Source organism: Lepidochelys kempii, chromosome 7 (assembly GCF_965140285.1).
Source record: "Lepidochelys kempii isolate rLepKem1 chromosome 7, rLepKem1.hap1, whole genome shotgun sequence".
In the NCBI taxonomy this organism is placed as follows: domain Eukaryota; kingdom Metazoa; phylum Chordata; order Testudines; family Cheloniidae; genus Lepidochelys; species Lepidochelys kempii.
Window position 1 is genome coordinate 71,552,088 of NC_136386.1, and position 27,811 is coordinate 71,579,898.

At 39.5% G+C, this 27,811-nt stretch overlaps 1 protein-coding gene across 2 annotated transcripts; it reads left to right on the plus strand.

Moving 5' to 3' along the window:
* The first annotated feature begins 3,078 nt into the window (after window positions 1-3,078).
* GHITM (growth hormone inducible transmembrane protein) lies at window positions 3,079-26,341 on the plus strand. Of its 2 annotated transcripts, none has more exons than XM_073353292.1 (9): window positions 3,079-3,184; window positions 5,717-5,880; window positions 8,885-8,984; window positions 11,105-11,216; window positions 12,799-12,940; window positions 16,998-17,106; window positions 20,203-20,391; window positions 23,303-23,480; window positions 24,710-26,341. In XM_073353292.1, the coding sequence occupies exons 2-9, from the start codon at window positions 5,749-5,751 to the stop codon at window positions 24,795-24,797; spliced, it is 1,050 nt and encodes a 349-aa protein (XP_073209393.1). In that variant the 5' UTR covers window positions 3,079-3,184; window positions 5,717-5,748; the 3' UTR covers window positions 24,798-26,341. The 2 variants fall into 2 exon arrangements, with proteins under 2 accessions (XP_073209393.1, XP_073209394.1); XM_073353293.1 differs by having other exon boundaries at window positions 3,082-3,221.
* Window positions 26,342-27,811: the final 1,470 nt, after the last annotated feature.

A 27,811-nucleotide genomic window follows, 5' to 3' on the forward strand; every position in this document is an offset into this window, starting at 1 on the left:
TTCACATTTTATTCAGTTTACCCTAAATTCCTTGTTATCCTATGTTTGACTTAAATCTCTCAAGGCTCTTACAGTATCTTTTATTTGTCGGTAAAATTCCATGCATACATACAGTATGCTGCTATGGAAATGATAAATAACTTATTTACTTATACAGTGACATATATGGTGGTCATTGCCTGCTGCCTGTACCTTTGTCATTGTTAACACACATTTAAAACAAAATACCACTGACACAGAGTGATCAAATGCCTATTATTATTACGGCTCAGTGGCTGCATTTATTAGCTAATAAACCTCTCCTTGCTGCCATTCTAAAGCCTGTCTCAGCAAACACAGTTCTGACAAAATGGAGGGAAACTCACAGAGAGCAAGATGGACTATTCTGCTCCTTGAAGGGAAAGTTAACTTTTTAAAGCCTTCATTCGTATTTATTTTCACACAGCTAATGCCATCTGCTGGAAACAAAGAGAAACTATTTTACAGTCCATAGGATGCACAACACTCTGGACCAAATTGCCACTGCAGCAGGGTTTGTGCACACCCAAAGGAAGGCAAAGGTTCAGTGAGACTCCCCCACAACCTTTCGCCTAACTTCCATACAAGGTCTAAATAGATACATTATTTTTATTACAGTAGCATACACAATATGCTAGGCACTCTATAATACATAAAGAAATAATTTCTGCTCTGAAAACCTTATCATTTAAAAAGAAAACATGGTTGGAAAAAGGATGCAACATATAAACTGAGCAGAATTGTGATAGAAACACATCTTTTTAGCGTTTTGTTTATGGGGAAGGATACAGGCTGAAATTTTGAAAGGAACCAAAAGGAATTAACTCCCATTGACTTTCAGTTAGAACTGGGCATCTAAATTGTTTAGGCTTCTTTGAAAATCCCAGCCTAAAGGGGCAGAAGTGTGGAGACAAGAAGAATACCAGGAAGGTTTGAGGGAGTTAAAGAAATAGGGGGAAGGGAAGGATAGATGGGGAGGGAAGGAAAGGGATTTTGGGGGTGGAATGTCATAACTGAGCTTCAAAACTGTATACAAGGGTATGTCTACACTAGAAACGTAAGTCAACCTACATTAGGTCAGTTGACAAACACTGCAGTATGCATGTCCATATATGTCAATATGCATACCCTCCTTGGATCAGTGGTCTCACCAGGAGCACTTCCACCAACCTAAAAGGGGCAGCGTAAGGCTCTCAGCTCCCCAGCTCCACAGGTAGCTCTCTCCTGGGAGCCTGGCTGCCCCCACAGGCTTTCCATTCTGCCTTGGCTCCCAGTCAGGAGTGGAGTCCAGCCCTCCAGCTCTCCAGGAGAGTGGGGGATGGAGGGTAGCTGGGCTCTAGCTCCCAGCTTTCTTGTCAATTTCACAGCTCCTGCCATGAAATTGACAAGACAGCCAACAGCCAATGTAAGCAACACAGTGTCTACACAGAGAATAGGTTTGCATCCCTGATCATCTTGGCTAATAGCCATTATCCTCCATGTACTTATCTAATTCTTTTTCTAACCCAGTTGATACTTTTGGCCTTCACAAATCCCCTGGCACCAAGCTCCACATATTGACTGTGTGTTGTGTGAAGAAGTACTTCCTTTTGTTTGTTTTAAACCTGCAGCCTATTAATTTCATAGGGTGGCCCCCAGGTTTGTGTTATGATTTTATTTTTCTTCAGCCATTCACCTCCCAATAACACTCATACACACACAGAAGTATTTTGACAGAGCTGATAGCATATTTTGTGGAATGTTGTAACAAATATGGGGTTCTGTTTGTACCACTTCTGAACTGTAGATTGTTTTATGAAACTTTGTTATGAAAAGCAGATATGCATGGGGATCTTCTCTGAGTTAGCAGGGGTGTGTCATGTCTCTGCCAGGCTAGAGATAGGGTGAGTAATCAGCACTCAACAATGGTCTACTCAAAGTAAAATACACTGGGACAAATGTACCTACCTGGGAGAAAACATTTCCGCTTTTTGTCAGAAGTTGGGGAGGGGGCTGGAAGTAATGGAAAATTACCAAAAGGCAGAAAAAAAGCAGATGATCCAGCAGGAGTCTATAAAGGAACTCACAGTGGGGATGGGGGGAAAAGAACCATTTTTCACTAGATTAAGAAGAGGGAGGCTGCTGCAGGGGCAGGGTCGGTGAGGGTGATAACAGATGATACCCCAAGACCTCCCATAGGGAGGGTTGAGCTAGTGAGGGACATTACATTTAGGATGTTCTGTATGATATGGACTCCCCTGGGCTTCAGCTGTTAAGTAAAGAGCATACAGATATTAGACTGGGTGGGGAGGGTGTTGTCTGCTTTACAATTACTGTGTGCCCCTGAGAGCATTAAACTGTAAAGCACAAACATCATCCCTTTGGGGTGGGGTTGTGGGAGAGAGCCGTGTTCCCGTCCTGGGGAGTCGGAGGAGTCAGCGCCAGGCCGAGCGGGCCAGGCAGGACAGCAGGTTCTGAGGCAGTGCCCCCTTGCAGGGCCAATGAAGGGTGTCAGCGCCGTCCAGGGCCTGGCCGCCAAACCCTTCACGCCGCTGCCCCAGGCTGGTGCCTGGCCTGCTTATGTGGTGGGGGATACAGGCCAAGCGACCGGGCCCTCTTGCTCCCTTGAGGGCGGCCGAGAGCTCCAGCTTTCCCCAGCAGCAAAGGGAGGGTGCCCTGCAAGTACTCAGCACACCACAGGATGAGGGATAACGGCAAGGTGCTTGACCCAGCGCCAGCCACAAGCTTCTCAGCCTGAGCAAGGTCTCCTTGCCCTCATTCAAAATGGCTGTCGCTGCTGGCTGCCTTTACCACATCCAAAATGGCTGCTAATAGCTAGGCATGCCCTCTTGCAAGATGGCTGCTAACGCCCCAGATCCTGTCAATGGTTCCCTCGCTCCCAGGCAAGATGTCTTCCAGAAGCTTCCACGGCCGAATTAAAGATGGCTTCTTTGCCCTTATTCAATATGGGGCAAGTACCTTCGCTGCCCAAATCTAATATGGCAGCTGAGCGCGCGCTGTAGCCAACGGCAGTGTCCCGTTTTAAGAGCACGCGAGACGAGTGAGCCACTCAGCTTTGCTGCAGACGTCATCACATGTGACTTAGCTCGTGACGCACAATTTGTGCTCGCACATCAGGCGTACGGCATAGAACGCCGTGGCGGGGCGTCGCGTGGGCGCTGGGAAGGTGAGCGGTCTTGGAGCCGGCTGTCGGCCCCGGGCCGGTGAGCTTCCCCCATCTGCTCCGGCCCCGCTCTCAGAGCCGGGCAGCGCGCTGCGGGGGAACTGTGCCTCCTGCCCCGGGCGCCGGAGCGCCGTGCGGGAGGGGACACGAAGGGCCCTGGGGGTGGACGGGGGAGCTGTCACTCTTGCTGTGGCGGGGGAGGGCCCTGGGGAGAGGGAAGTGCCATGGGAGTTCCCATGGGATGCAGTGAACTATCTGGCCAGAGAGGGAGGGCGATTTTTCTCTAAAATAAGAGTAATCCTGGGGTAGGAATGACACTGGGGAGAGGCCGTCCCCTTCCCAGGTATGGAACAATAATTCACTCCCTTTTCCCTGTGACCTTAGCTCTACTGCCCCACCCCGAATGTGCACTCAACCTTCTGGGGGATGTATTTTGTGAACCAAAAATGCAGGTTGTGGGGAGTGTGCTGAACAAGAATTTCTTTTCAAATTGTACACCTCATCATTTCAGAACTCTCTCCACCTAAAAACAGGCTGGCCAGTTTCTTGTTTGTATTATTTTGGGTAACTGATGGTCTAAGGCGTTTAATGCAGATTAAAGGCTCACGTTTCTAGTTATAGCTTGTATTTTTCTTTTTCCTTAGAGGCTTATGAAAGCAAGATTTATCCCAGTATTGTGTGGTACATTTATTCTCTCAAATGACTGTCAGTGGCAATCCGTGTATGGCAAATGACAGTAAAAGCCTAACCCTTACATATCTTGGATAAATTTTCACTGGCCATATATGTAATACCATTTAAGGTACTGGGATGATCTGTGAGGGTTAGGTATTTATGCCCATGTGAGCGATGAATACACTGAAATACGAAGAGGCTATGACTTGCTTGTGACAAGTTGGTGGCAGTTTGGAAACAGAATCCAGGAGTCTTGACTCAGTCTGTAGGTTTGGTTGATCCCATCGCTATTTAAGAAGTGTACTAGCAAGGCTTCTGTGCAAAAAGGCTTTCTGGATTAGAATTTGTGTCCTATATGATGTGTCATAGTGATGACCAAACTGTTTTCTTGCCTCATGCTCTTTCATAAAAGATGATCTGAAATGTTACTAGGATTTGTTTCATTCTGTTGATAACCTACCCAACTTCTGCTCAAAGTTTTAATACATAAGACTTTTGAGAGCAAGTCTGTTTTGAAAATTAATTAAAAGCTGTGTGTCCTGTCCCAAATCTTTAAAATTCTGAAAATTTGTCATAAATTGCAACACTTATCAGCCTTTTAGAGAATGTAGTAACACACAAAAAAACAAAAGATTCTCTACTGGTTTCTGAAAAACTCTTTATAACAGTGGCATTTCAAAAAATTCACTTTGTTTTGTAGTTGAGTTATGAACATCTGCCTTACTTTCTTCTTTTGAAATTGACTCATTTAATATTTATATTATGGTAGTGCTTGAGGGCTCAATCAGGTTAGGGCTCTACTGTGCTGGGCATTATGTAAACAAAGACTTGGTGACTGTCCCAAAGATCTTACTCTAAGGGCTAGTAGACACTTTCAGCTGAATTCTAAAAAACAGCTGTGCTTGTTCTAATGTGCATAAATGCCAATAAAATTGTTTGTATTTTTTGTAGGAGCCTGAAATGAGGATTAAAACTGTGCTATGCATCCCTTTGGTGCTACATACAAATAAAAGCAAATTGGTGTCTATGAAAGTGTCAAGTAACTGCGATAGTGTATTCATAGCTTAGTTTCATCTTTATAGAGAAAAGTCATACATATAATCTTTTGTAGTAGAAGAAAATATTTTTAAGACTAGAAAAAGCAGTGTTCATGAAAATAAGTTGGTAGTTCTGGTAGTACTAGTAGAGCATACAGTAGATTGACTGTTGTAAATAAAACTGAGTTTGTCTTGTATTGGTGCTTTAATCTGTGACCTTGGTGGAGTATTAAGATGAGGCTAGTTAATTGTGTTCTTAAAATTATTTAAAAAGAGCTTGCTGGTGGTGGGGTTGTACTACACATCACTTCAAAGCACTTCAGATGATATTTTGATTTAGTAGTCCACGTACGTGATAGTCTTTGGTAGTGCATTCTATTTCCAGAATTTAGGGTGGGGTGAATGTTTAGCAGGAGATTTAGTTTATTTCTTAACATCAGAAGTTAGTTACCACAATGTTTCGAACCTGCATTTGGGTTGCCATTAGTTATGAGCACACACAAGATTGTTCAGATAAGTTAGAGGAAGAGAAACCTTCCCTCTTCTCTGGTGAGCATGTGGTATGAATAAAAATTCTGGTATAGGAAATCAAATCCTTGACTTCCTAAACTAAAGAGTGCACTGTTCAACTAGCCGGTGTCTGTACTGGCTGTATTTAACTCCAGAACATTTCATGTAGTGGCTCGGTTCTTTTTTTTTTATAGTAGTTGATCATAAATAAAACTTTTTTTTTGTTACATAACTGGCAAATCTTACTGCTTTATTTGTGCTTTTTGTGATACAATAACCAAATACTAAAGCATCACTTCTCATGCCATTACAGGAATACTCATTATTTAATCAATAGCAGCAACCATGCTGGCAGCAAGATTAGCGTGTTTATGGACACTGCCACGCCAGAGTCTCCGTCCTGCGCTTACACAGACCTTCCCAGCTTTGAGGAATTCCAGCATAAAAGCGAACCGGTGGATCTTGCAACCTAACCGGGTAAGGTAGCTTTTTTTAATTTGATAAGGATTGCTTGTACAAAGGGTCTCAAATTAGACCATTGAGGCCATTTCCATCTTTACCAAAAGACACATTTTCATCTGCACCAAAATGTAAGTGAGGTAACTGAAATGGAAGACCCAACTTAATGGGACGACAGCGCTTCAATGTCTTACTGAAGCAGCAACCTGCTGTAAAGTTGTTAGTGGCAAAAAGGTTATTTAACAGTGGCCCAAAGATGTAAAATGAATATTTTACTCTAATTGGGACTCGCTTGTTAGAAATCTTGGCTCAGAAGACTAGAATGGAGTGGTATTTCTTGCATTGTCTGCACAGATTCCCATTTAAATGTCATGTACATCTTGAGCATCCATGCTCAAAACTCTTGAACAGCAGCAATCATTGGAGATGTGCTCAGACCTTGCCTGTCCTTATGTTTCTCTCCCTCCTCTCACCCTATGCGATTCAAGGACTTATAAGAGAGCATACTCCCCCAGCCACTCAATTCCTTCTGGCCACTGCAGATGACAAGCAGGAACTCTACGGTATACGCAACTCCTCAGTTGTTCCCCTCTCTTCTTTAGGAAAGTGCAGAACTTTTTTTTTATACAAAATATTGTATTGCAACAGTGTTTGAGTTTTGCACCCATTGGGCATTTAGCCTTTAAGGCTACACTGAGCCTTTCATGAGCTTATACTTGCTCATTTAAGCCGTCTGACATCAAACCACACTTCTCTGATAAGGCCTTGTGTCCTCTTCCAGTAGTAAATGTATTCTCTCTTTTGTCTTGGGGATGCAAGTGTTCCTCATTGTTGCTCTGTGTGCAAATCATTCACCAACCACACACATCAAGCTTGGGTAAACCCCCTCAGATCTCTCATGTTAGTTGTGTGACTGGTTGGATCACAGAAACCTCCTTGGGACTGTCACCTGATGTTCTGAGACTACCTCTGAGCCCATTTTCCCTGCCAGCTTGGGACTTCAGAGCCCTGGCTTGTTGAGCCAGACACGCTAGCCTGCTGCAAACACAGACCCAGGTCTGAACCACATCCCCAAAGCTGCAGACTTAACTGAAAACAGCTTACGAAGTGCTCATGTCTCCAGCACCCAGATACCCAGTTCTCAATGGGATCCAAACCCCAAATAAATCTGTTTTACTCTATAAAGCTTATACAGGGTAAACTCATAAATTGTCTGCCCTCTTTAACACTGATAGAGAGAGATGCACAGCTGTTTGCTCCCCCAGGTATTAAGTACTTATTCTGGGCTAATTAATAAACAAAAGTGATTTTATTAAATATAAAAAGTAGGATTGAAGTGGTTCCAAGTAGTAACAGACAGAACAAAGTAAGTTACCAAGCAAAATAAAACATAACAGGCAAGTCTAAGCCTAATACGTTAAGAAACTGATTTACAGATGAAATCTCACCCCCAGAGATGTTCCAATAAGCTTCTTTCACAGACTGGACTCCTTCACGTCACAAGTGGTGTCTGGGAACACCTTGTCTTCTGGCACTGATCTCTTGGAGAAGCCTGCACCAGTTTCTCAGTCTTATTCTGGCACTACACTGGAAACTTGCAGTGTTGTTGTAGCAATGTTGGGCTCAAGATAGTAGAGACAAGATGGGTGAGGTAGTGTCTTTTTTTGGACCAACAGACGTTATTACCTCCTTCACCCAACTTCTGTCTCTACTACGCTGGAAACACTAGTGTAGACAGGAATTGGGCATATTTACCATTGTGGCCTAAGTAGATTTAGAAACTACTCCATTTTAAAATTCTTCCACCTGTCTGTATCACCAGGGGTATATTCTCCCCTACCCCCTCCAAAAAAAATTGCAGAGTTTAAAAAAATTGGGTTGAGGAAAGTTTCTGATTAAGCACAAAGCAAACAGTGTGTTTGTCTCCCAGATTTTTATTATGGCACTTTCATGACCACTAAAGTCCAGGTTATTTCAACTAAATTCTAAATATCCTCTTTTTGTGCACTTTGGGTTTGTTTTGTAAATTATGTGTGACAGTGCATCTTCTGTACTATATCATTGTAAATTGCTTATTTAAAAATAAATGTTAAATTCTTAAATGCTGATACCTATTAGAACAGAAGTGAGATATATGTTGCTCTCACAAGTATAATTAAAAAATTTCTAGGGTCAACTTTGACTACCAGTCCTTTCCTTATGTTTTCTAAATCTGTGTTGAAACAGTCCTGCAGAATATTTTAATTTCCTAGGTGCTTACAGCCCATATTTAGGAACACATCTGCATGTGCGGATTAATAAAGCCAAGAGAGTGCAATGGCTTCAGATTTCCAGGGGCTGTTTTAACCAGTGAGAGCCAAGGATCATAGAAATCATAAAATTTTGATTTGCTTGTATTTCAAAAATTTGTTGGCGTTTATCTTAAATCTCTTCTTTTAGACCTTCCCTGCCATAAAATCTTAATTTATGGGCCCTAATTCTACTTTTGCCCTTCAGAGAAGAGTTTAAGGATTCAAGTGGTACAATGTGAAGAAGGTTGGAGTACTACTATAACTGCTTCACCCAAAACAGTGATCAATTTGAGTTCGGTCTCCACACCTTTCAGTCTGACCTGTTCACAAGCACATAAGCAGCAAATATTTAGCTTTATTTATTTAAAGCCAAAAAAAAGTGTGTTCTGGCCACTTATAGGGCCAGTGGGTAGTGTGGGAGGTTTGAGCTGTTTCTCGGAATAAAATCATACTGTCAGCTCTGCCAGTATTCATATATTAAGGTACAATTGATATTTTTGTAATTTAGTGTAGTCAGTGTTAAGAGTGTCGCACAGTTTGAAGAGGATAATGACACCTGAGTTAGAAGGGATCGGTTATATTTAGATAACTCCTTTTTAATTATACTATGTTATCTTGCTGTTCATGGAAAGATTTTTCCATTACTCTGTAGGTACTGCTTGTAAATATGTACATCTTTATTGTTCTAGGATCTATTTTAACTGTCTTTCCTTTCTATCTGCTCATAACAGGGGTATGCCTCCAAAGCAAAAGTGGGTGTGCGGCGTGGAAGAACTGGCCAAGAAATTAAAGAAGCAGCCTTTGAGCCAGCAATGGAAACTGCATTTAAAGGTAAATAACCATTCTACTCAAGTATTCCAAATGTTTGAACACCAACTGTAAAGCTATTTCTAAGAAATAAGCTTAAAATCCTGGATCATTATGACTTACTATAGAGTTTGACTAAGTATCAATTATGCTTTTGAAAACAAATGTCTGAAAAATGGGTTTCTTCACTTCTCCGCAACATTTGATATTGCGAATACCTCCAGTAGCCATGGAGCAATTTGAGTTGTTCACAGTCATAACCATTCTGAAGTATGTGGAAATTCCTGAACTTGAAGACCCTCTGTCATTCATATGTCAGTAGTAAAGTTTCTTAAAAAGTTAAATATATTTTTAAGAAGCAGAGATCTATTTTTATGTGTAGGATTCATATTTCTATGGCCTTGCAACATCCTTGAGGTATTGCCTCTATTTTATAGATGGATAATTGAAGGCAAAAAGGTTAAGTGACTTTCCCAAGTTCATATAGTGAGTCAGTGACAGAATTCACATCTCCTGATACTCTAATATTAGTGTGGGATTGGTGCTGGGGAGTGAGGTGACCAAAAGCTGGAAGATAAACTGAGCTCTAGTTCCAGGGTCTGCTTGTTAGCTGATCAGCTACTTTGAGCTTGTATAATTTCAAAATATAATTCTTTGCTTCTGAATTGGCAAGGTTTTAAACAGTCACCTCATGTGACTAAAGAGAACTATGCCAAATTGAGCCCTGGTGTAAACAAGTACAGTTCAGTTGAAATCACTGGAACTGGTGCCAGTTTACAGTACGATAAATTTAGTGGCAATTTATGGCTGTTAGTGGTGATTGACTCTATTACAGTGTTTCTCAAACTAGGGCCGCTGGTTGTTCAGGAAAAGCCCCTGGCGGGCTGGGCTGGTTTGTTTACCTGCCGTGTCGTGGGAGCCGCGATTGGCTGAACCTGCGGACACAGCAGGTAAACCGGCCCGGCCTGTCAGGGGCTTTCCCTGAACAAGCGGTGGCCCTAGTTTGAGAACCACTGCTCTATTAGATCAGCTTGAGGATTGAAATTTTTTTTTAAATGGAAATCAACACTTCTTTGGATGTAGAGAATGGTTATCTTCTATTCTAAGAGTGAATGTTTGTCTTGATACCTTTAGCATTGCTCAGCATAGCTACTGAAAGATCAGTCTTCCTGTGTTTTGTAGTTAGTAAAAAGTGTACAACAATTTTGAATTTAATCTGCTGTCATAATGTACACAATACAGATGCCAAATGCACTGACTTCAGATATTCAAGAAGTTGAAAACTCTGCTTTTCTAAATATGGCTTTGCCAGATAGACCACAAAGGGGTTACTGTTGAGTAGCACATCTAGTCCAGTACACACATACCCAGGTTTGTTTTATATTAAATCTTTTTCATAAAACTTCCTTGAGAGAAACTATAGTTTTCCCAATAAAAAACAAACCATGCAACTGGAAATATCAACGGTTGCTACTTCTCACTTTATTAGACAGTTATCCTTTACAGCAGTGTCAGTAACATCCAATTTCAGGTCTTTCTGATGGATAAAAAATTGTTATAACTGTTCTCAATGAGAGCAGGTTTAGAAGGCAACATTGAGAGGGAAGGGCAAAAGGGTAAGAGACCTGAAAGGCCTGACTTTTTTTTTTTTTCTCCTCTCCTGTTTTAATGAAGAAACTTACCTAGATGATAGGCATATATCACTAACCAATTGGTGGGTGATATTGTTCTTGATTTTCATTCTGGGTTTTTATTCCAATTACTGTATAGTCTTAGAAATGGCTGCCTCCTGTTGATAAACTTAAAATATGTAACATTTATTTATTGATCCACATAGCTAGCTAGCTATAGTTTGAAACTGCATCGTGTAGCAGTACAAGAGAATTTGATATTCAGAGGACATCTTTGTTCCTCTCTAAACTTGGTTTCATGGAAGAGAAACAAGCTCCTATAAAATAATGATAGACTAACAGGTAACCTTTTCATTTGGACATTAAGAATGAAGAGTTTTTATAAATCTTGAGGTTTTTCCCTTCCTTATCAGTTGTTATATACATAATTAAACTGAAATTAGAAAACTGTTCTACTCGATCCCAGGACAAAACTCTTACAGGAATATCAATATCTTTTTTTCTGTTGTGCAGTGGACCAGATGGGAAGATGGATTGTTGCCGGAGGGGCTGCTGTTGGTCTTGGAGCTCTATGTTATTATGGAATGGGAATGTCCAATGAAATTGGAGCCATTGAAAAAGCTGTGTGAGCAAAATACCAAGCTTATTATTTCAAATCAAGGCTAGAACAGTTGACACCCTTATTTACACGCAAATTTCTCTCCCAACCAGTCTCCTTCTGTGCGTGCTTACTCTTCATGACTTTAAACTAAAAAGAGAAACCCTAGTTTCTTGCAGAAAGCATTGATTTTTATATATAAACCTGGGAACAAATTTTGGTAAAGCCTTGGGATTAAATGCAATTTGGCTGATTGCTGCTATAAATATCCCACTTCCTATCTTGCAAATACTGTTAACTTTGAAGTATTTTTGCCTCCTGCCCCATCTCAAATAGTATGCATCTATATTCTTGTCTGGGGAATGTCATGAGTTAAAACGTAGGTGGATGTTCTAACTTCTGTGAAAGTGCTAGTTAAATCCACATTATCTAGGGTTCCTCTGAGACCCTGTTCAGAAAGCAAAAATAGCTTCTTGAATTCACCAAGAGCTGTAAGAAAATATAAACGTTGTAAGCAGGTCATAATTGTTCCCTATCTACCTGTCTCTTGCAAACACTAACTTACAAAAAGTGTTTGCCCTTGGTATAACAAATTTTGTTCCGTGTCTACAGCAGGGGTGGAGCATCCTATCTAATGATGAAGCCTTCAAGTGATAAATCCTATGTTAAAGTTTATGAATGTGTGGGCTTAAAATAAGAAAATCTTGCTCAGTTTTGTGATAAATTTACTAGATTCATAACAGAAAGATAGGGAAGAAGTGGTATTCCAAGCTCCACGCATTCTTGCTTCAAGTGACATCTCACTTTAACATCCTATTGTGCCAGTCTTCTAATACAATTGACAACCTTCTCTGTTAACATTCAAATACCTGTCATTCATTCCCCACCCATTAAGATAAATGGGGAACAGTTTGCACTTTTGAGATGTTTTCGGGTTGTCTGCGGACTTCTGGGGAAACTAGTAACTTTGTAAAATGGAATGTGCATTCTTTATTAAATGTCGCTAACTGGTGGAAATTCTGTCTTTGTAGAATCAGTTCTTTAAACATAGTAGTACAGAAGTTTTTCCTATCTAAGGTTATAATTTCCAGGGTATTCCTTATCTCAAAACATAGCATGTATGTCATGTGATGATACATTGCTCTGGTGACTTAGCAACTTGTGACCATTTCATTTAATTACTTACAACTGTTAGTACATAGACTATGGGCTTTTCCTTTTAGACAGTTTTAAAACCTATAATATACTTATTCACATCACTCTTGCCTTTTTAAATAGTGATAGAGTAAGATAGATACTTTACGGAGACAGGGGTGAAAGGAATGCACACAGGAAATGTGAAACTGATCTGTTGTAAACTAGCGTAGTTCCATGGAAACAACATAATTTTGTGCATGGTGGAAAAGAAGTTAACAAATTAAGACCTGAAACATGATATATTTTATGACAAATGTCTCTAAACTGAATATTGCATGCCACTGTGTAAGATGGATCTCATGAATCTTAAATATTCATAAGTTTGATTGTACCAGAACTAAGAATAACTGGTGAGATCAATTAAAACATGAAAAAATAGCAACATAACTGTTCATAATTTCATCTCTTTCAGTATTTGGCCTCAGTATGTGAAAGACCGAATCCGTTCTACCTACATGTACTTTGCAGGAAGTGTTGGTTTGACAGCATTGTCTGCTGTAGCAGTCAGCAGATCTCCTGCACTCATGAGCCTCATGATGAGGGGTTCTTGGCTGGTAAGGTTATATGGGCTTTCTCTTTAATCACCAGAAAGATTAGTGTTAAGAAAACTGTTTTGAAGCAGAACTTGGAATCTTGGGGGGTGAAACTTTATGGGGTGTGTCTAGTTGTCTTAAAGCAGCCCCAATCACCTGGTACCAGCAATACAGGGTTACATAATTCTTTGAATAAAGCGCGTCTACAAACTTCTGGTCATTGATGTGGGCGGGGAAGATGAGAAACTTCCTCCTACATCAGAGGTGGGCAAACTACAGCACACATCCAGCCCACGGGACCGTCCTTCCTGGCCCTTGGGTTGGATGAGTCGGGGGCTCTGAGGAGGGCAGGAAGTGGGAGGGGGCGAATGGGAGTGGGGACCAGGCTGTTTGGAGAGGCACAGCCTTCCCTACCCAACCCTCTGTACAGTTTTGCAACCCCAGTGTGGCCCTCGGACCAAAAAGTTTGCCCACCCCTGTCTTACATGAACTAGGGCAGGGGTTTTCAATAGGTGGACCTCAAGCCAAATCTGGACCCACCATACACTCTTGAACAGACACTGACATCTTTTTTTATGTACTTATCGTTACTGTTTTTTTATTATTTTCTCTGGAGTCTGGATTTTGATTATACCTTGTCCAAGAAATTTGGACCTTGACAAAAAAAATTGACTACCTCTGTTCTTGTGTGTGTGTGTGTGTGTGTGTGTGTGTAAAAAAAAAAAAAAAAAAAAACCACCACCAGACTGATGACAGGAGCTTGCTACCTGAAAGCAGTTAGAGCTCAGTGGTCTGACTGTTCAGTCTCCTCCTAAATGTGTCTCAGTAGTTAAGCTAAATACTAATGGTGTCTGGAAAAATTCTGAGGAAACATTTTTGTTGATATATAACGATTAGTCAAAATTGAAATGTTTCAAGGAAATGGTTTGTCATCAGTTAACTTCCAACAGAACACTGGCAGGCTGAAGGGGAGCTTGGGAAGGAGCCTTGAACTTTGGGAGCTGGCATTTCCAGGCTCCAGGGTTTTTCTTCAACCCACCAGAGACCCTGGAAATCCTGGTAGCTGTGAAATTGACATGATGATCAGTTTGGTTGTTGCTCACCACTTAATTGTACTGGTGAAACTAGCCAGACTCTTGGTAAGCTGACAAGTATCTGGGGAGCATGTTTTGTTTTGGCAATGCCATGTCTAAATATGTTCAAAACAGTATAGTGGGATTTCAGTTCCACAAAAACTTTTGAGTTTTTGCCTTTTGGTCCTGATTGAGGATAAAAATTTTGTGAACACTCAAATTTTCACAGAACTGAAATTCCGTTTTCTAGTCAGCTATACTAAAGACCCCAATAAAACTGAAATCTGACTTTAATGTGCTGCAGTCTCTCACAAACATAACAGGAATATTTGAAATAAGCTTGTAGAGGTAAATCCTATTTTTAAATTAACCAGTATGATACTTAGGTAACTGGATTTATGGATAACCTCAGACTTAAACTGGTCTGAACAAGATCAGTTTCTCATGGTTAGATGGTTTAACAGCATAAAGTAGTAAAAGCTGAAAATAGTCTGCTTTAAACACTCTTTAATAGCTATTTTAAAGTAATTTAGAAACATTTAATGCGAACAAATTGAGTAGCGGTAAAGTGTCATAAAGAACTGAAGGTTTAGTTATCTTAGCTAAAACATGCATAGCTTAGTTATAGTTAAACTGTGGCTAATTTACAATACATAACTTGGCAATAAGAATGGTGATAAGGTTAAACTAATTTTACTCCACAAAGTGCTGAATGTGGTTTTATTTTAAACATTTTGTTTCAGAAATATCGCTAAGGGCACATTATGTACGGTAGAGGGAGCTATTGCTAATTATCTAATCCTTGTAAAAGATGGCTTTATGAAGAACGTCAAAGAATCCTAACTAAACATACATATATAAACTTAAGTTCGTTTTCTGTTTAAATTTAGGTATATTTGCATGTCAAGAGCCTAATGTGTGCTAGCTAATATTGTTTGTTAAAATAGTCTGTTGTCATGTAAAAGTTTCTTCAGCTGGTCATATTGAACAATTTAGCATAGTATAAAGTTGGCGAAATACTAAAGCTGTGGCTTCTGGTATGAAACTGACCTATCACATCAGACTTGACATATCTGATCAGATATGTCATCAAAGGCTGCATAAACCTACCAGTGGCCAATAGCTAACTGTTCAAAGGCAGGTCAGATGACTTGCTGCTGCCAAAATGATGCCTAGCTTGCCTGCACATAAGTTGATCAGCGACATGCACAATTATGAATATGGTATTTGGCTGTCTGAGGCCAGGCTTGTTAATCTTGTTTATCCATTTGCATCTACACATGCTCTGTGGATGTCCAGCCACCTCCTTAGGAAATCTTGTGTATGCATGTCTCCTGCTTGTTCTTCCCTGTGAACGTGCACACTGGCATTTGTAGGTATATGACTAACTGAAAATTTAGTATTAAAATGACATTTGTACCAGATTCTGCAAATCCATTTATCAATTGTGCATAATGTACTGATGACATTCAGGTCCAAATTTTCAAATGTTCATGCTGGTGTAAATTCTGTTCCTGGGAGAATTCTGTGCAATGCAGAATTTCACAGAATTCCCTGTTTACCTGGCAGAATTTCTGGCTGCCTCTCGGGGCTGCTGGACTTTGCAGAGCCCAGCTTGCAGTGAGCAGAGTGCCCAGCCTGGTGGGGCTGGAGGCTGCATGCTCTTTGATTCTCATTCTCCCGGGATAGGAAAGGACCTGGGAGATCCAGCCAACTCTGGCAAATGGTGAGGAAGGGCTGGGCCGCACCATACCATGTCCCTCAGCAGGACAGTAAAGAAGTTGGGGTAGTAAAGGCTCTGCGGGTGCTGGTGTCTGGGCTGGAGGCTGCTCCGTGGGGAGGGGGATGCTGGTGTCCCCAGAGCTCTCTCCAGCACCCACCCACCCCCCCCCACTGAAACTGGGTTTTTGTAAGGGTGTCTTTAACTCTCTACTCCTGGGGGGATCTTTTTTTGCTCTTGTCTGTACTGTTGACAGGTATTTTGAAACAAATTACCAAAATAATTGAAACTGGAGTGATTATGTTGTGTTTTGACAAATAAAATGGCGGAATTTTAAATTGTCTGCAGAAATTTTAATTTTTTGGTGCAGAATTCCCCCCAGAGTAAAATTCCAATGAATGTGCGCATACATGACAGGGGGAGAGCAGGAGACGTACATTAAAAGCGGCAGCTGGGTATCTGCAGAGCATGTGTGCTGAAAGGGGTAAATGTAGATAATTCTACAAAGTAGAAGGCATAGCTACAGATAGCCATGTTTAATCTATTTACAGAATTGCCCCAAGGTCCATTTAGGCATGTCATAGAGATGTGGTTTTGGCAAGAGCAAACCAGAAGTAGCCACTCATGGTGTCAGTCAACCATCTATTAGCTGCTTGGTCACACACTCCTGTTCAAGCAGGAAGCAGCTAGACTGAGCACGAGGGGAGAGACATACGGTTTGGAAACAAATGGGAGCAGGGACAGATGGTATTTGGATGGGGCTTGGGGCAAAAACATGTACTAGGAACAAGCAGTAATGTTTAAATATTTTAAGTAAATGAAAGGTCGTAAGTGGGGATACAGTGAACCATCAGAGGACACCTTTAGAATCATCCAGTTAGCTGCTTCTGTGTGTGTGTTTTTGTTTTTGTTACCTGGCATATCTTGTACTGGACAGCTTTAGACACGCAGCACCAATTGGTGTGCCACCTGGCTTGTACAGTCCTAATATTTTGTGGGTTTAAAAAAATGCACTGACTTCACTGTGGTCTTGCTAGAGTAAGGACTACTGGATTTGGGCTACTGTGTGAAGTTTAGTTGTGTACTTGAGTTAATTGTGCTTTTACTCAACTATGTGCAGCTTTCTGCTCTTGAATCTTTGAGAAATAATTGTGCATAGGAGTACCACTGAGTTTTAGGCTAGTAAAAAATTAATATAAACAATAAGATTTCAGAGGCAGAGTAGAGAATTTTGTACATCTCAGTGTGCTCTTGAATTCTTATATGGTAATTCTTTATATTACAGGCAATAGGTGCAACTTTTGCAGCTATGATTGGTGCTGGGATGCTGGTTAGGTCAATATCCTATGAAGGTAATCCTGGTACTAAACACCTTGCCTGGATGCTTCATGCTGGTAGGTGCATTTAATTTTCTGTGTGACAGTATCTCAGCTACTTAATATGAAATATTATGTCTGTGGTTTTGCTGAAGATAAGCCTACTTTTAAAGGAAAGCAAGTTTAGTCTCCCAAAACTTTAATGAAATAACTATTGCTTTTGGGGAGGCCGTAACTTCCTTTTAGCTCCTTTTATTCCTGTTCACAGCACCTTCTGTGTGGCTGTTAATGAAATATTCTTTAAAGTATCTTCCTTACATTGGCTGGGGCTTATAGGTGAGCTGTGGAGATGTCTTTTGCCCCAAGTACATTGTATAGCATTGAGCTGCTTTGACATCCTTGTTCTCTTAAATATAAATGGATTGATAACAGATCCTCTGTAAAGTTGCTGCAGGTATTGGTATTTGCCGTGCATTTTCTCTTGCTAATATTCATTAAATGGTTCTGGTGATATCTGGATTCTGCAAGCATGCCTTTCCACTTGAGGAACCCTTACCCTCTATTCACTGTACTCAGCTGCCACAGAACAGCCAAGGCTCTCTGATTCAATCTAACCATTTCCCAAATCTCTTCTTTAATAGAAGCCAGAACCTGGGCCCCCTCCCGTGATGGTTAAGTAAAAATGGAGGGCCTGGTGGCAGCCTGGAAGCCCAGACTTCATGATAGGATTCAGAGGGTACCTGAGCAGTTGAAAGCTAATAATCCAGATTGACTTTACCAGAGATCCTACAAAGGTCAAAGTTTGGGGTGATTTCCTCTGCCCACCCTATGCTTGACCAGTGAATTTATTGAGCTTCAGTTCAGTAGCTCAGTAGGAACATAGAAATTACTGGTTGGTTAGTGGTATGTTGCTGGTTATGTTGGAAGTCCTCATGACTAGTCACAAGGCTGTTTTCAGCAGAGCATCTGCTGAAAGATTGTGATTATTTGCATTCATTATTAATAGAAAAAAGGTACATAAATGTTTCCATTATATTAAAAATTAACAATTACTTTAGACACATCACTGGTAATTGAAAAAGCAAAGCCATTCCTTTGTCTGTTGAAGGGACTTCCTTTTTACGAAGCATCTTTCAACTTTATTTTTTAAGGAATTTTATGGGCTCCCTTACACATATTTTTGAAAATTTTAACAGAACGACCCCAAAAGGAATGTTCTGCTCCCTGTTGACTTCTTTTGAAGTCCTTTGAAAACACCCTTCAAAAGAGCAAATATGCTCAAACTTCTTCCTCTCGTGCACATTGTTTCTCTATTTCTTACTTCCTTTGATTTCATTGTCAGAGTTGCTAATACAGGTAAAGCATGTTCTTGAAGAGCCTGGGGAAGGCTTTATTCCTTCCACAAAACAATGAAACTGACAGTGCAAAAATGAACAAACTCAAATGAACAAACTAAAGAACCGAAATACTTTCTCCTTGAATCTTTTATAGTGATCTTAGGAGTTACAATGGTAAGAACGGTTAGGTGGAAATGTGGTTAGTCAAATGTGTCCCTTTAAAGAACTGTAAGTTTTTTTTTCTTCTGTGAGAATGCATGTTCAAATCAAACCTGCAATATATGTCACATTAGTAAATTAAATTACTTGCATCTTCTAGCTGTCTTTTCAGTTTACCTCCTGAATGATTGATTTATGGTTAGCATGACTTTATAAATATCATACTGGTACTAACCACCTCATCATCAGTCCTATGTAATCAAGTTGTATGAGTCAATGTGCAGCAGATTATTTCTGCAGTTCTGATGTGGGCAAGTAAGGTGTCACTTGAATTGAATTTTTTGTGCAAATGAATGTACCATTACTTTTGATCTATGATAATAGTTTAACATTATAGTAACATGCAAATGACTGAAGTAAGCCAGTCACTCACCATGTTGTCACAATATCATCAGTGAACCATCAGTGGATCACTGGGAAGGGGTAGAGCAACACCAGTTATGTCCACTGCGATGTGAGCTACCAGCTAGTTGCTGTGTACCTTGTGTGCAGTATTCATTCACTTTTAAATATAATGCAGCTGGTCTCCTGCAACTTGTTTGTTAATAAGGTCTGTCCTCTAAAGACCATCTTCTCTTAGGGAACAGAAGTGTCTCAGGAGAGGAATTGTAATTGTACTGTTAACAGTATGTTATCAGGAAGAGCATTTATCCCCTTTCTCCTGCTTTTTGTAACTTCTGAAAGGTAGTATTATTTGACCTATTAAATGTCCACATGCTCAATTCCCTGTCAGGGTGGGCATTGAAAACCCACTGTTCTGAAACACTTTGTGTAAGAAGATATGGCTGATGAACTTCACTCATATCAAGCAGATTAACGGGTTCAAGTGACACTGCTGCTTACTTTCAAAGCAGTTTCCGTTAGAAACCTTAATGCTGCGTTTGCAGTTGTCTGTGGATTTCAGAAATGCTAATGTGGTAGTGTTGTATATGCATAACTACTGTGTTTACTAGCTTCTATAGGACCTAGTATGGTGTTTAAGATCAAAGCACTTGACATATACAGTCAAGTCTAATACTCTTGCTGTAGAGGTAGGCCAAATTCTTATAATACACAGTGCTGTATTTGGGAAGAGGGATTCCTTTCTGATGCTTTTGTTGCTCGCTTTGTACCCTGAAGCATGTGACTTGATTGCATAGCTGTTCCTAATGTCAAGAATTCTTTCCTTTTTTCAAAATACAGCTACAACTCCAGCTTCCTGTGAAAATGCATTTCATAGGCTGACTGTACTGTCTGAAGCATTTATCAGTTCAAGATATACTTGTTGCTGAGTTTGAACAGGCCTTGTAATTGTCATCAGCCAGCATAAAGACTGCTCTTTTTTCTGAACTGTCCTTCATAATTAAATGAATAGTAACACATTTCATCTAAGATCTAAGTTTTGTGGCATTGTATTGAATATTTTCTGCCAAATCCTGCACTGGCTTTTCTTTGTGCAAACCGATTGAACTCAATAAGATTGAACAGAGTGTAAATCAATACAGAGTTTGGCCTATTGACTCAGTTATGTGGCTGAAAAATACCCTATTGGGATAGGGCATTTATCTTCAGCCATTCAGTATATATGGCATTAAACATAACTAAATTTCCAACCTTGCTTGTCTTTTTCTTCACTTAGGTGTTATGGGTGCAGTGGTGGCTCCTTTGACCTTGTTGGGTGGTCCTCTGCTGATCAGAGCTGCCTGGTACACAGCAGGAATTGTAGGAGGTCTCTCAACTGTGGCCATATGTGCACCAAGTGAAAAGTTTCTGAACATGGGAGGACCACTGGGAGTAGGCCTGGGCCTTGTTATTGCTTCGTCAATTGGTAAACAAAATACTGTTTTGATGTTTGACTTCTAAGTGTCTAAAACTGAGCTCACCTCATTATATCTTTAATACAGTGAGACTGGCCCTGACTGAGAAAGGAACACCCAAAAGTACCTGGCTAGATAGTATTTGCAAGAGCTGTTATCTTCATAGACCCTAAAGCCAGGAGGGACCACAGTGATCATCTAGCCTGACCTGGATAATAGCAGAGGCCATAGAACTTCTCCAAAATAATTCCTAGAGCATATCTTTTAGGAAAAACTTCCAATCTTGATTTAATAATTGTCAGTGGTGGAGAATCCACCATGACCCTTGGTAAATTGTTCCAATGGTTAACTCTCACTGGTTTTGAATTTACACCTCATTTCCAGTCTGAATTTGTCTAGCTTCAGTTACCAGCCATTGGATTGTTATACTTTCTTCTGCTAGACTCAAGAGCCCATTATTAAGTATTTGTTCCCTATGTAGGTACATGTAATCAAGTCACCCCTTAACCTTCTCGTAGACAGGCAGCAAGTTTGGTTTTTGCTTTTTTTAGTCTGGCACCACAGCAAATTGTCAGCATGTCCCTGTTTTAAAATAATGTTTTTGCTGTTTTAAAACCACACTATAAATACTCTCAGTGAAGAGTACTGATAGACATGGAGTTCATGCATTTTTTTTTTTTTTTAAAAAAGTCTAGGATAAAAATCCGTCTGGTTAAAGTTTCAGTAAACTGTAACATGGCAAAAACCTGCAATGGTGTCTTCTGGTAACAAATTAAAATTGACGGATTAAATGTGACTCAGATTAGCTACTGAATATTTTTTCTGTGTATTCTTTTTGTAACATACCTGCTTGAATTGCTCTGTGAAATGGTCTGACGTAGAAGTTTCATATGAAAATAACACCAATTAGGTGGGTTTTGTTTCGCCCTCTAGGTGAAAAGATACTTTAAGGAAACTTGTGAGAGGCTTACAAGTTCAACTATTTAAATTTTAACTTAAGGCTAGACAGTTGAGAATTCAAAAGTCACAAAATGTTGAAGTGAGGGTTGCATATGTGCCCCATTGCTCTTCCACATTACAGTACAGTCTAATCATGTGATCGAATAGTGTTTAAAAAAAAATTCTAGATCATACAATATTCCAGCTATTGATTAATTGCAATTAACTCAAAAAAAATTAATTGCAGTTAATTGCACTGAATAGAATACAAATTGAAATTTATTAAATATTTTTGGATTTTTTCTACATTTTCAAATATATTGATTTCTATTACAACACAGAATACAAAGTGTACAGTACTCTTTATTACAAATATTTGCCCTGTAACAGTGATAAAAGTATTTTTCAGTTCATCTCATACAAGTACTGTCGTGCAATCTTGTTGTTCTGAAAGTGTAACTTACAAATGTAGATTTTTATTGTTGCATAACTGTACTCAAGAACAAAACAATATAAAACTTTAGAGCCTACAGGTCCACTTGGTCCCACTTCTTGTTTGGCCAGTCGCTAAGACAAACAGGTTTGTTTACATTTATGGGAGATACTGCTGCCTGCTTCTTATTTACAATGTTACCTGAAAGTGAGAACAGGCACTTTCGTAGCTGGCATTGCAAGGTATTTATGTGCCAGTTATGCTAAATGTTCATATGCCCCTTCGTGCTTTGGCCACCATTCCAGAAGACATGCTCCAATGCTGATGATGATCATTTAAAAAAAAATAATTCATTAACTACATTTGTGACTGAAGTCCTTGAGGGAGAATGGTATGTCTCCTGTTCTGTTTTACTCGTATTATGCCATATATTTCATGTTATAGCAGTCTCAGATGATGACCCAGCACATGTTTGTTTTAAGACAAAACACAAAGAAGATACCAATGTCAGATTTCTAAAAATTTCTACAGCACTCAACCCAAGGTTTAAGAATCTGAAGTACCATCTAAAATCTGAGAGGAATGAGGTGTGGAGCATGCTTTCAGAAGTCTTAAAAGAGCAGCACTCAAACGAGAACCTGAACCACCAAAAAAAAAAAAAATCAACCTTCTGCACGTGGCATCTGACTCAATGATGAAAATGAACATGAATAGGTCCGCTCTGGTTTGGATCGTTATCGAGCAGAACCTGTTATCAGTATGGAGGATATCCTCTGGAATGGTGGCTGAAGCACGAAGGGACACGTGAATCTTTAGCGCATCTGGCCTGTAAATATCTTGATACCAGCTACAACAGCACTATGCGAACACCTGTTCTCACTTTCAGGTGACATTGTAAACCAGAAGCAGGCAGCATTATCTCCTGCAAATTGTAACCAAACCTATTTATCTCAGCGATTGGCTGAACAAGGAAGAGGACTGAGTGGACTAGTACGCTCTAAAGTTTTTTATTTTTGAATGCAGTTATTTTTTGTACATAATTCTACATTTGTAAGTTCAACTTTCATGATAGAGATTGTGCTATAATACTTATAGTAGGTGAATTGAAAAATACTACTTTGTTTTTTTACAGTGCAAATATTTGTAATCAAAAATAAAGTGAGCACTGAACACTTTATCTTCTGTTGTAATGAAATCAATATATTTGAAAATGTAGAAAATATCCAAAAATATTTAAATAAATGGTATTGTTTAACAGCACAATTAATCGCACACTTAATTTTTTTAATCGTGCGACAGCCCTATATAGTACTCTTCTGCAATTTTGAATAAATGTCACATCTCTTACTATGGTGTACTTGTACGCTAGAATCCGTGAAAATAGCTGGCATTTCAGAAGCACCAGGAATGACATGAGTACTCTTACAGGATGGTCCTTCCATGATCATACACTGTAAATCATGCTATTCCTCAAATAATTAAGTTTGTAACAATGCATATACATAAAGGAAGGGCTTGCTTTTAACACCTTTTTTGCACGCTTATTCCAGGATCTGTGTTCCTGCCTCCTACCTCTGCATTTGGAGCAGGCCTGTATTCTGTAGCAGTTTATGGTGGATTGATCCTCTTTGGCATGTTCCTGCTGTACGACACACAAAAAGTTATCAAACGTGCAGAGACACACCCAGTGTCCATATATGGAGTAGCAAAGTATGACCCCATCAACTCGTAAGTATTATCCTGGTGTCAACACTGATCTGATTTTAAGACTATTTTAACTAATGATGTCCCTTCAAGCTATGCAGTAGTGTATAAAGAAAATGTACCTGCTGTCCTGCAGATATTAAAGAGAGAAATTCACTTTGGGATAGTAAACCTCAGTTTACAGTAAAATGTACAGGATTATAGCCACATTATTTTCCAAATACAATATGAAAATAGTTAATGGGGATAAAACTATTACTGAAAAATACATAAGTACTCCATATGCCAAAAAATTAGGGTTTTTTTTTTTTGGTTTTGAGGGGTTTTTTCCTTCTCTCAGCCAATGTTAGTTATTTCTAACAGTTTTTCTGTGTGGGTGGGGGAAATTCTTTGTACTTGCTTTCTGAAACACTTTCAGCTCACATACTTAACCTGTTCAAACAAGCAATTTTAGTTGTGTTGTAAGCTGTAAAATATCTTAGTTTATATAATATATCTAACCTTTGTCATTGTAAATCAGTAAAACTTTTATGAGTGCTGTAGCTAATAGTAATATAGGGATTAATTGTCCTCAATAGGCCTATTATCAGATTTGGCTCTAACCTTCTCACTTCGTAAAGGTGTTTCTTCAATCCTCAGTTATATTTTTGAGTTGGAAAGGCATATTTCTGTTATCCTTTTGAACTAAGTTCAGTATTTACTTTTACGTAAATAACTGACCCTAAAAGAAAAGGGATGGGGGGGGAAGAGGTGTAAGCTGTTGGGAGGAAGAAAGAAGGAAGCTACCCAACATTGTTCAAAACTTTGTTCTAAATCCTGGTCCCACTGAACTTAATGGAAGCTTAGTTGTTTTGGGCCAAATCCTAGTTCCAATATGTGTGTTAGCTACTAATGTCCCATGAGAAGTTACTGTGCATTTTTACCCATCTATAGCTTATTGCTTAACAAATTTGGTTGTCATTCCAGTTTCCAGAATGATTTAAACAAATATAAATAGGAGCTATATGTCATAACTGAAGTCTTAGTGGCAAATGAGTCCATTTCTGCTTGTAATGGTCACAGTTCACTTCAGAAAAACAAGAATCACATACACAATGTAGTTTCTTAAAAAACAAGTTGAGTGAGACACTTGGGTCCTCAACCTGATTTTTAAAGTTTCCTAATGTGATGTATTGACATTGAGTGAGTAATGTTGCTTATAACACTGCTTATAGTAAATTAAACTAACTGGCTTTCTGGGGTGTTTTTTTTAGGTGTCTGGGTATTTACATGGATACACTGAACATCTTTATTCGAGTGGCCACCATGCTTGCCACTGGTGGGAGTAGCAGGAAGAAATGAATTAAGATTCTTCTTTGCAACCATCTGATAGTTCACCAAACTCTGTCTGCTTAGTGTGTATGCCTAGTAAAAATTAATCTGGTGTACAAGCAGCTTTCATGTAGAAGTCAGAAGTTTGAAGCACTTGAGCATTATTAAGGTGTTTCAGTACAACATGAATCTCAAGGATACGTTTTCCAGTTCTTCTGAAAAGGTCAAATTTGGATAACAGTGCAAACACTTGTACGTAATTTGTGATATCTTAATGGGAAAGAAATATATTTCAGTAAATTATATTTTAAACTTAAGTAAATAAAACTAAATCGGTCTGCTTCTCTGAAAGGTTTGACAACATATTATTCTGTGACTATCACTTTTTGCATCTACCATAATTGCATAGTAAAAAGAAACTGATCTCCAAAATGGGGACTCAAGTATACAGAAAGGGGCACAAGATAACTCAAGAGACTGATATTGGAATATGGAACCTTGTTGTGCTTAAACAGAAAGTGGTGGTGGTGTCTGAGAGCCGTTGCTGCTATTGGATGGCCTTTGGGTGACCTATCTGAAAGGAATTAGAGCTCTATCTACTAGAACTTGACTTAATCTATCACAATTTGTGCCCTTGTAACATCTCAACTGAAATTTTAGAAAGGATTAGGGTGAGTACAGAGAAATACAAAGGCCTTGGAAAGGCAATGCGACCCTTCCGGAATGGTGGACAATGGTAAAGAAGCTTGTGCTCTTACTTTGTCCTGTGGGTAAATAGAACTTCAGCACCTTTCCTGAATGTACTTGAAAAATTAGTATTCAGTGTAGCTGTAATGTTTCCAACATCCTTAATGTTCATTAGCTGTGTCTGTGTCTTTGCACTGAGAAGTTAAACATTGGGAACATCAAACTATTGAAGTGTTGGTTCCAGAACCAAAAAATATTTAGGCTATAATGTGTGTGGTGGCCAATAAAACTGTAGATTAACTTTTTAAATACTGAAATCAACTAAGTTGTTCTTTTTGGTGATGGCTTCCTAAGGTCTGAGCTCAGTGACCAGTCCCACTCTAAAATGTACCTAATGATGGTACAGGAACAAAGGGAAGGTGAACTCTATTCTGCTTTTTTAACCTGTCCTCCAGGCCACAAAACCAAATGCTGTATACTTGCAAGTGCTTTTGCCTGTAATCCTTTGACTCCTCTTCCCAAATTGCTGTCATACAACTGGTATTTTCTTTACCATATTTAACAAAAATGTCCCACTAACATTGATGGTGAATTTCTACAACTGTTTCATTGTTTGCTCTAGTACCATACTTGGTTTGGCAAATACAAGTATTCTATGCTGAGAGACCAGGTAAGCCTGTGAAAATATTGGGCATAAGCTATTGCTGGAAATCCTTAAAAGTAAATGAGGCCTATGTAAATGCTGCTGTACTCAATCTAGTTACCAGTCCTGGCAAAGTTCAAATCAGCAATTGAGAAACTTATTTTATCCTTTCACTGTACTATGCTGACAATGTGCTGTGCTCGTGTACTGATTTCTGAAACAATAAAGTCCAAGACTAACAGTTCATTGGTCTCTTGTTTCTCCTTTCAAATGTTTATACTGTAGTACATTACTTAGTTTAGTAAGGGCACTGTAACTTCATCTTCCTCCTTCCCCCCCCCCCCCCCCCCAGTTCCTCTTCTTATAAGAGAATTAAATGAACAGTGCCTACTCCTTGTGTGGAGTGTCTGCATAATTGTTTTGCAGTGGAGTCCACAATGCTATTTTTCCAGATGCATTTTCTTCTCAATTAACACTACAGACAAAGACAAAACTCTGTGGAATAAACGTTAGTATCTTTTACTCATGGTGTAAAGAAGTTTTTTCTCACCCTGTGGAACTACATGGTATAACTTTTGGTGTCACTAAATTTGAGAAGTGCTAGGCAACCTTTAACTAGACAGCACTATCAGCTTCACCTACAAGAAGGAACAGTGCCCAACTGTCTGGTACTCCAGATGACTGCGTTTGGGGGGAGAGCAGTGGCGTGTAGGAAGAATTTTGTCAAATTCCTTTTTGCATCAGTAGATTACATTGCACAATCTTTTACAGTAGATACCACTCTTAGTAAGTTTTGCTACATGACTGCTGTGTGTGCTTAATCCACATTGCAGCCATATGTTGTCGTATTGTTATGGGACAGATCTAATAACTTTTCTGTTGACTTCAGTGGGCTTTGAATTAGATCCTCATTGAGGAAACTAATGGATTCCAGATCATACTGTCACAGGTGAAGATTCAGTAGCCCATTTAGTGGGTGGGTCTTTGTTAATCTCAAATACAGTGACCACATAAATCTTAACTTCTATTACGTTCCATTGATTCAATAGAGCTATGTGCAGGTGTATTCAGTTGGCTTTTATATTGCTCTATAACAATCCTTTTTTTAATTAGGAAATCTTTTATTTAAACTAAAGATATTTTTGTTACAACCCAAGGAGGGAATTAAAACAGACTGGGAGTAATTTTAACTGTTCTAGTGAACTCTGGAGCACTGACATCAAAAGAAGTAACTAAGATAGTGAAAACCAAGAGAAAAGATCAATGGCTGTCCAGTCCCAAGACAGTTATAGGCAAGGCTTTTAAAAATCTCACTGGTGTAAGGATGATCTTTGTGGAAAAAGAAAAGGAGTACTTGTGGCACCTTAGAGACTAACCAATTTATTTGAGCATAAGCTTTTGTGAGCTACAGCTCACTTCATTGGATGCATACTGTGGAAAATACAGGAAAGTACTGTTGGATCTAATGGCAGCCAATTGTATATTCAGGCAATATCACTTCCCTATTGTACAAAGTTAAACACAAGGGGAGGCAATCTCTTTAGCAAAGTTTGAAGTTAGAGGCTTTGTACATAGCTCTTAACCTGTACATAGAGAAGGAAAATATGGCAGGATCCACTTTTTCAGCCTTAATTTGGTAGGAGAGGGAGATATTTACTGTTCTATCTCCCCACCCCCTTATCCTCTCCACCACTGGAAGAGATGTTTTAATAGC